This window comes from Capsicum annuum, chromosome 11, assembly GCF_002878395.1.
Source record: "Capsicum annuum cultivar UCD-10X-F1 chromosome 11, UCD10Xv1.1, whole genome shotgun sequence".
Classification (NCBI taxonomy): domain Eukaryota; kingdom Viridiplantae; phylum Streptophyta; class Magnoliopsida; order Solanales; family Solanaceae; genus Capsicum; species Capsicum annuum.
The window spans coordinates 6,138,558-6,148,850 of NC_061121.1; the positions used below are offsets into that span (position 1 = coordinate 6,138,558).

The 10,293-nt window shown below is 34.4% G+C and overlaps 1 protein-coding gene across 1 annotated transcript; it reads left to right on the plus strand.

Annotated features, from left to right (window-relative positions):
• The first annotated feature begins 1,432 nt into the window (after positions 1-1,432).
• LOC107847959 (protein NSP-INTERACTING KINASE 2) lies at positions 1,433-7,850 on the plus strand. Its single transcript, XM_016692582.2, has 11 exons — positions 1,433-1,866; positions 2,843-2,972; positions 3,216-3,287; positions 3,399-3,542; positions 3,635-3,706; positions 3,962-4,021; positions 4,127-4,227; positions 4,655-4,804; positions 5,023-5,364; positions 5,541-5,920; positions 6,260-7,850. Exons 1-11 carry the CDS (start codon positions 1,755-1,757, stop codon positions 6,578-6,580), a joined length of 1,884 nt encoding a protein of 627 aa, XP_016548068.2. The 5' UTR covers positions 1,433-1,754; the 3' UTR covers positions 6,581-7,850.
• Positions 7,851-10,293: the final 2,443 nt, after the last annotated feature.

Here is a 10,293-nt window from a genome sequence, read left to right on the forward strand (position 1 = left end):
ATAATGAAAAAAGTAATATTCTAAACCAGTGTAAGATTGAAGGAATTTTTCTGTTTTCATCACTTTTTAATTTATCTAGATAGGTTTAATTAAAGGGATAACGATAAAAAACATACATGAACTATTCTTTTTTTCTACATCCAATTATTAATTGTATCCCTTTTTTACTGAAACTATCAACAACATTTGTGTATTAAAATATAGTATATTTAATGAGTTAGATGGTGATAATACACGTAAAAAAATAGAACTAATAATGGGTCTAAGTATTTCATTCATTATTTACTTGTTCACTTCTTATTGACATAGCCACATAGATTAAGAAGTAAATGATGGGAGTAATTTTATCATACCAGTTGAATATAATAAATTTAATATTTTAATAAATATAATAAATAATAAATCATATTTAATCGTTAAGGATAAAATAGGTAGAAATAGATAAATTATTCATTGATTTTATAAACTGGATAAATACTTTTGGATATTCAAAAATAGAAAAGCGGAGAAATAAAGATGAATGAAGGAAATAGCTTCGAGATGTATTTTAATAGGTAGCAAATGAAAAGAACGGAACAGAACACTTAGAGTAACTGATAAATTTGTCTTCATGTGACTAGAAGAAGGTCATATGTTCAAGTCGTGAAAATAACCTATGACAGAAATGCAAGCTCAAGTGCGTACAATAAACCCTTGAGGTTTGACTTTTTTCCGGATCTCATGTTTAGCAAGAGATTTAGTGCATCAAACAACCCTCTTGGTAAAAGGGAATGACAAATAGTTGGATATGAAACCCGTGAAAAAAGTGATAGTCAACCATATTTTTTTAGGAAAAATAACATAAATATACACTTTAACTTATCATATTTATAGAAATCTCCATTCTTACAAAGTAAACACAAAAATTTCAACTAATTATGTGTCTTCTTTGTATGTATTGAGGAATTAATTATGTATCTTGACAGAGCTAAAATTGGAAAAAATATATTGAGAACTAATTATGTATGTTTACAGAGGAAAAAATATATCTTATATTATGTATCTCGACAGACTCAAAATTGAAAAAAAATATATCGAAAGCTAATTATATATTTTTACAAAGGAGCCTTAATCGACAGAATTACTTGATACTTGTTGCTGGTGGGAGATAGCAGGCATCGCGTAAAATTAATCAAGGTGTGCACAAGTTGCTTCGGACACTATGGTTATCACAAAAGAATGTATTCTATAAAGAAAAAAATATATTTTCATTGAATGTATCATAAGCTAATTATGTATTTCGATAGATTTAAAATCAAAATTTCCAGTAATTATATAGAATATCGAGGTTTTCTATAATTAAGTTTCAAACTATCGAGATTTATGTTTTTGGTATTTTTTTTAAACAATAATTTCTAAATTAAATAACATCCCACTTTTTCATTTTTGTTCTGGTTACAAAAAATGTATATATTTATACTTTGCTTTACTGAACTAAAGTGGCTGGCATGTTGTTTTTTGCTCTCACTTTTTTACCACCCAAAAACCTGTGTGTTTCCTTTTTCTTTTTCTTGTTTTTTGAAAGACTCTGACATAAAGCTGTTTGAAACTTTGAGTGAGTGAGTGTAAGTTTCTGTAAAATGAAGCAGCAAAGCATGAAGAATTGTACCACTTTCCAATGATTCAAATAAATTTGTGTTCTTTTGTGTTGTAAAAACAAAGAAGTATTTCATTTTTCCACTTTGGTTAGTTGTTTCTTGAAGTTTTTGTGAGCAATGGAAACAAGAAGAATAATGAATGGTGTTTTTGGTTTTGTGTTGTTGTTGCTGTTGAGTTTCTTGGTTTGTTCAACTGCTTTGCTTACCCCTGGTGGTGTTAATTATGAAGGTTAGTAACTTAGTACTACTTGTTATTTCTTATAAAGATTGAAACTTTGTGACAATAACATACTCAGTGAAATTCCACGAGTCGGGTCTGGGGTGGGTAGAGTGTACGTAGACCTTACTACTACCTCGTGGAGACTTTGAGATATTTTTTTAAATTTGTTTTGAACTTATATGTGTTTGGAATGAGATTGATCAAATTAGAAAATATCAAGAATTTTGAAATATGTTTTTTTTACCTCTGCTGGTGTTAATTATGAAAGTTATTTCTTGTGATTTCTCATAAAGATTGAAACTTTGGGATTTTTGTTTGATAAATTTATATGAGGTGTCTTAAAATTTTGATTTTGATCAAATTTTAAAAGTATCAAGAATTGTAAACTATGCTTACCCCTGTTGGAGTTAAGTATGAAGGTTAGTTCTTGTTGTTTCTAATAAAGATTGAAACTTTGTGACAATAATATAATTAGTGAAATTTCACAAGTGGGGTATGGGAAGCGTAGAGTGTACGCAGACCTTACCACTGCCTCACCACCTCCTCGTGGAGGTAGAGAGGTTGTTTTTGAAAACTTTGAGACTTTTTTTTCTAAAAAAAAAATTGAACTTATATGTGTTAGAGATGAGATTGATCAAATTAATTGTGAAAGTAGTTCTTGTGATTTCTCATTTCTCATAAAGATAGAAACTTTGAGAGTTTTTGTTTGAAGAGCTTATATGGGGTTGGTAAAGTTGCTGCTATATGACACAGAGGTTATATGTTCAAGTCGAAGAAACAGCCTCTAGCAGAAATGTAGGGTAAGACTGCGTATAGAAAACTCTTATAGTTTGGCCCTTTCCTGACCCTGCGCATAGCGGGAGCTTTAGTGCATCGACTGTCCTTTACATGGGATGTCTGAAAATTTTGTAAGGAATGAGATTCGAAAAAATTATACAAAAAAATTTCATGTCTTTAACTTTCTTTTTATGTTGATTTTGGACAGTGCTAGCTTTAATGGAGATTAAGAACTCATTACATGATCCACATGGTGTTTTGAATTGGGATGAAAGTTCTGTTGATCCATGTAGCTGGAATATGATCACTTGTTCAAGTGATAAATATGTCACTGCCTTGTAAGTATACAAGTTCTTTTTACTTTTTTTTGTTATCCACCTGATGTTCGGTATCTGTACTGGAGCCAGGCAAATCTGGATTCGCACTGCATAAGGTCCATTTAAGGGGGAAGCGCTCCCTAACAAAAATTTTTCTATACCGAAACCTCTGGTTGAGAGCGAACGGATTACAAGTTTTCTTGAATACAATAATAGCAAAAAAATATGCTAAAAATAGTTAGGATTCTTTCATGAATTCTGCAGGGGTAGTCCAAGCCAAAGTTTGTCTGGGAAAATATCACCATACATCCACAACTTGACTCATTTGGAGCAACTGTGAGTATTTTACAAGATTTTTAATTTTGTTTTTGTTGAAATTTGAAATGATTTGGTTAAAAAGATGGAAAATATTACTTATATTGTTGTATTTTCTTGTTTTTTGTACAGGCTTCTACAGAGCAATAATATAACAGGACCAATTCCAACTGAACTTGGAATGCTTCAGAAACTTAAAACAATTGATCTCTCTGATAATCATCTCACCGGGAACATCCCTCCGTCTTTAGTTCAATTGAAAAACCTCGAATTCTTGTAAGCGAAGAAAATTTTCAAGATTTTGTATAAAAGTGAGTTCTTGAATTAAAAAAGCTAATGAATATGTTTTTCTTTTTGAACTTATATAGGAAACTAAACAACAACAGTCTTAGTGGAGCTGTTCCTTTGGAATTGTCTAATATGACTCAACTAACTAATTTGTAAGTCCCTTAGCCTCATTTATCTCTAAGTTTTCTCATACTTGAAGGGGCCGCCGGCCGGAGTCTTGGAGCAACAGTAAAATTGTCTCCTTGTGGCCTATAGATCACGCGGTTGAGTAGTGGAAATGCTTGTGTCAGGGTAGCCTGCCTACATGACCCTACGTGAACATGGGATGCTTTGTGCACCGGGTTGTTTTTCATACTTGCTTGCAGTTTTCTTGAGTATATTTTGATGGGGTTCTTGTTTTTTTCTAGAGACTTGTCTTTTAACAATCTGAGTGGTCCTGTGCCGAGGCTTATGGCTAAAACATTCAAGTAAGTTCTTGAACAATTTTGAATTCCATCCTTTATTCCGTTGCTAAAGATTAGAGAAAAGATATCATTTTTTATATTTGTTGTTTTTTCCTTGCATTGATGCAGCCTTTTGGGAAATCCTATTATATGTGCAACTGGGAAAGAACCAGAATGCAACGGGACAACAACATCTATGCCTCTGCCCTTCACTTTGAACAACTCACAAAGTAAGAATCTTGAATCCATCCTCCTAATTATTTACCGAGCCACCTTGTGCGCACCTTGACTATTCCATAAATCTCGGTTGTTGTTAAGTCTCATTTTGGACCATTATGTATCTTCTTTCTTTTCTACTCCTGCTTTCAAAATTGTTATGATTAACATCAACTGTATTATGAGGATTCATCATGAATGGACAAGCTTTATGTTGGCTGTCAGCTTATCACAATCCTTCTCCTTTGTCCCCAATTAAGACAGGCAATGCGAGCAAACTCACATAGGCAGATTTTTTTCTTATGATTACATTTTACCGTTTTACTATCCATTTAGATTCATGTAGTAAATTTGTTTTTGTGATAATTTTCAGCTGATGAAAGCATATGTATAGTTTGTGTTATCCTACTCAAAACTGAAAAATCTCTTGGTGTATCTCAGATGCTCAGCCTTTTGGAAGATCTAAAACTCACAAAATTGCCTTAGCCTTTGGTACAAGTCTTGGATGTATCTGCCTACTAATTGTTGGCTTTGGCTTCTTTCTGTGGTGGAGACAGAAGCACAACAAGCAAATTTTCTTTGACATCAACGGTAAGTAAATATGATATATAGCTAAAACCTATGTTGCTCGAAATCTTTCAAAAATCATCCAATAATGCAAGCCTAATTGAGGAGTAACTAGTAAACCATGAAAACTTTAATTGATAAAAAATGAATTCTTAGTCATGCAACAATCATTAGTACAAGATATAATGTGTTGCTTTAACCAAGAGGATCATTTTTGTTGACATGCTTGTCGATCATTTCAGAACAACATCACGAACAAGTGTGCTTGGGAAACTTGAGGAGGTTCCAATTTAGGGAACTTCAAGCTGCCACAAACAACTTCAGCAACAAGAACATACTGGGAAAAGGGGGTTTTGGGAACGTCTACAAAGGTTGTCTTAGTGACGGCACAATTGTTGCAGTGAAAAGGCTTAAAGATGGGAATGCAATCGGAGGAGACAAGCAATTCCAAACAGAAGTTGAAATGATCAGCTTGGCCGTTCATCGCAATCTCCTCCGCCTGTATGGGTTCTCCATGACACCAACTGAAAGGCTTCTGGTTTACCCTTACATGTCTAATGGGAGCGTTGCTTCTCGTCTCAAAGGTAAAACAACCTCAAAGAAACTAATGATTATGCAATTGTCATAAACAAATATGGTGGGATGGTTAAGATCCCGTCACCCTTAAACCAGATTAGGATTATGTGTGTGAATCAGATTAGTGAACTAGTGGACTTCAGATACCTGATGGTAGATTTCTCTATTTTGTTGTTTCTTGCAGCCAAGCCACCATTGGATTGGAGTACAAGAAAAAGTATTGCATTAGGAGCTGCAAGAGGTTTACTATATCTACATGAGCAGTGTGATCCCAAGATTATCCACAGGGATGTGAAGGCTGCTAACATATTGCTCGACGATGACTGTGAGGCTGTTGTGGGAGATTTTGGATTGGCAAAGCTTTTGGATCATCGCGATTCACATGTCACAACTGCAGTTAGGGGAACTGTAGGACATATAGCTCCTGAGTATCTCTCTACAGGACAGTCCTCTGATAAAACAGATGTTTTCGGGTTTGGCATTCTCCTGCTAGAGTTGATATCTGGCCAAAGAGCTCTTGAATTTGGAAAAGCAGCAAATCAGAAAGGCGCTATGCTTGATTGGGTAAGTATTACGCATTCCAAGATGTGATAAAACTCAATTTGTCTCACTTTTTTCTTTAGTATGCGTAGAAAAAAATATGCCTCCGACCTAGGTAAGTTCTTAATTTTATCATTCTCAGTTTAACTTTATCGACATTGCCTTTAGGAATGACTTAACATGTTTAAGACCTTTGATTCAAAGGGTATTTCTCTGTCTATTATACACACCTTCAGTTCAAGATCACAAGATTCTAAAGTCGTATTTACATACTGAAACTTTGTGCTCGGTCAAAGTAAGAGACGGAAAGAGTATCTTGATTTTTGGTGCAGTGACCAATATTAATGTGCATATTTGATGCAGGTAAAGAAGATTCACCAGGAGAAAAAGCTTGACATGCTGGTGAGCAAAGACTTAAAGGACAAATATGATCGGATCGAGCTCGAGGAAATGGTACAAGTAGCTCTGATATGCACTCAGTATCACCCTAGTCATAGACCAAAGATGTCGGAAGTGGTAAGAATGCTCGAAGGAGACGGACTCGCAGAGAAATGGGAAGCTTCTCAAAGAGCGGAATCTACCCGATGCAGAGCCAATGAATTCTCCTCTTCGGAAAGATATTCTGATCTTACTGATGATTCTTCATTGCTTGTCCAAGCAATGGAACTATCAGGGCCAAGGTGATATAGAAAACAACACGGTCGATTAGATGAAGCAAAAAAGGGCATCTGAGATACAGAACGCTCGAGTAATAACGGTATGTTGTTGAGCTTGTTTTTTCCTTTTGGTAACTGAGAAATCCTCGAGGGTCAGTCGCACACGGTTATAACTCGATGGATGATAGACCACCCTTACCTCTACCCTTCTCCACTTAAATACCAGACTTTTGTCTGCTGTAGGATAGGATTTGGTTGAGTCTGTATATATGATCATATGGAAGCTGCATAAAGGAATGCGATATTTACCGACTGTATAGGAAAAAGATTTATGAGCAACTGACCTTTAGGCTCCCCCCCCACCCCCACTCCCCTTTCTGGTTTTGAGTGATGTTACCTTGAGCTTGTAAGAATAATATATGTTGAAATTAAATTTCTGCTTACAAAATATTTCTCATTGAATACCATTGTTCAATGAGATTAACATAACTTTGAGATAAACCACCAAAGTTTCACTCCATTTAAGAACAGGCATGAAATATAAGAACCATTTTCACTTAGCATATTGAAACATATTAGTAAAAAACATCCATCCAAATTCACTTATGTTCCCAAACTGATGGAGTCTTCACAGTGGTAAATGCAACACAGACTTACTGCTACATCAATGTTCGTTTCTATTTACGCTTTCAACTTCGAAAACATATTAACAAAAGATGAAACAAGATCGTGATAACTGATACAGATACTAATCTACTGTATACACAACTTTTGCTTTAGATGACGCCCGCTTAAATCTTTTTATCTCTAAGAGTACTTCAAGAGATTTTTTAACTTCCATTCCGCGGGGCTCGATTACCATTTTGACCAGTACTGGAGACTTTGCCAGTAAAACCTTGATAAGTTGGATTTCAGCTGGTGCTCCTGCTAAATTGTTAAATCTTTATCAGCAGAAATTTAGTATTGAAGATCTAATGAACAAGCAAAATAAGAAAGTAATTGAATAAAAAAAAACACATAAAAGAGAAAGAAATGTCCTTGGGGATGACTCGGTTGGTTAGTTGGTTTGGTGGGTGGTTATCCACACAGATGACCCGGATTCGCTCCCCCCTCAACGCCTAATGAGTCAGTCTATCGCATCGGGCTTGCCTAGTGCGGTTTACATTCTCTATGTGGTTTACAGGCTATTACATAATTGGGGAGGGGTGGGGGGTTACCTAGTGCGCACAAAGTGCTCACGCGAAGGGCAGAGACTGTGACAGAGGTTGCAGTGGTTGCGGGTTATTCTGGGGTTCCAAGAGAAAGAAAAATAACCATTATCAACAAACCTCACATTCTATTTCTTCTAAACATGGGGCCCTTCGTATCAAGGAAAGAGCAAATGAAAGCTCAAAGAATTCGCGCATAGTAATCCAAGATAGGTGAAGGCGTTTAAGAGAGTTAAGATCATAAGGAAGCCTTACTGGTATAGCTTCAACTGGTGCACCATCCAAAACCTAATAAGAAAGATGTCAAGAATCAGGACGACTCAAAACCCAAAAGATTGGTACATCTGTGAAAATGCATTACGATACAGTCATGAAGCAACATTACCATCAATTGATTCCAGCAGAGATTCGCGAGAGCAGGAGTAGAACAAAACATCTTGGCAAGATCCATGTTTCGTTTCTGCAGAAAATTCTGTAGGCTCATACGAAACATAGGAAAGAAGAGGGACATTTTTCATATGTATGAAATGTATATTGCCTAAGAAGACAAATGACTTCAGCTTGGGAGCACTAATCTCTACGCGATTTGAATTACGCGGGTCTTTCAGCACCAGAAGAAATTGTGACATGACATAGTTGTAGATGTATCAGACATCTCTGGAGTCAAATGCCTCAAACGTGAACTTGTAAAAAAGGAAGAAGGCAGTTTGTATCTGTCACCTAACGGAGGTTTAAGAACAAAATGTGGAACGCCATTCCTTGTAGATCAGGAATGTCGAGGGTAAACTTTGTAATGTGTCCTGTATGAAGGGCCAAGAAGGGATAGACAATGCTGGTAAATCCAATTATAGGGCACATTATGTCCTCTGTCGTTTTCCCAAAGTGTTTCAGCTGTGGAAGACTGCACCAGTACTTGTATCTCCATCTCTTCGATAAGATGCTTGTCCTCACAACATCTCGTAATGGCAACCTCATTAGAATTACAGTCATGAAGGTTGCTTAGTACATGCGGAGGCCTCATATTACATGATTGTCAACAAGAATCTGCAGAAAATAAACAAGAATTCAATCGATAAGGAATCTCCAAAATGTCCGGTTTGGCACGATTTGACATCAAACTATAATATAGCTTTACTAACTTTCTGTTTTAATTTTGCTTTTACTATTAGAATATGCATAGTTTAGTCAATCTTGTAGCTTTATCTCAGCAATGTACATAATTTTGAGTTGTTTTGGTATGTGTAAAGACTCTAAACACAACCAAAACTAAATAATAATTATTGAAATATTGCTGTATCTATTCATCGGACTGGGTTGATTCATCTGTTTCAATCTCACCGTATATTCTTCTGCGGGCCGGCCTTGGATTAAGCCGCCTCAACATATTGATTTCGAATTAAATTCAGAATTCTTATATATTATGTTATTCTTTTGTACATCTAGGTAAAACTTTAGTATATATGTCTAATATGGTGAGTGTATCACTTTATTATTTTGTACGTTATTTAGACTTCTACCTTATTTAGATAATTAATAACTTGTATAAATAGGACATTGTACTTTTATTTTATTTCAATGGAGTACATTCAATTCAATTATCATTAATTCATTCAAGTATTCAAATTCAAAATATTCAGTTTTCATTCAATTCAACTTATTCATGTTATTCAATCATTTACCTTATTCAAATTAATTTACTTCATTCAATTTTTCTGCAATCTCCTTCAAACTTCTTTTCAATTTCTAACAATAATGGTGTTTCGTGTCATACTAGCTTTATAGAGTTCCTTTTACTGTAATTATAGAACCTCTTGTTGCTACATGCGTAGCGGAAGCAAGCAATATGGATCAATCTAACTTATATGAATAACTAGGATCGATTCTGTTAGGGATGTGCATTGATCGGTTCGGTTTATTGATTTTTGATTTTTAAATATGCTAAACCAATAACTAAATCAATAGGATATTTTTTATTGCTTTCGATTTATCGATTTTTAGTCCTTAACGGTTCGATTTTCGGTTTAACCGATAAGAAAGTACTCATAAAATAGAAATAGAACTAACATGAAAAAAAATCCAATCTTAGCTGCAACCAAAAATTCTACATGATGTGTTTTAATTTACAAGAACTTTCAAGTTTGAACTAAATGTTGTTAGGGAAAATTAAGAGTTTGTATCATTGAAATAATAGGTTTGTTAATTCTAAAAATTACACAAATACACAATTTATGTTTTCAATATTACAAAAAATCTCAATTCTCTAAACATATTACAAAAATCCCATATATACTTAGAATGCCATATATATGTCGGCTATGTTATATATTAATAGGGAGAGAGAGTAAAGTAATAAAAAAATGGGAGAGAGTGTAATTACTTTTAAAAGGTTGGTATTTATGTTATTTATACTTGTTAATTTGTAGAAACTAAAGAGAAATTAAGAGAAATATATAATAAGTCATATATATATATATATATATATATATATATATATATTCTTATTGGGTTATTGGGTAAACCGATAACCCAATAA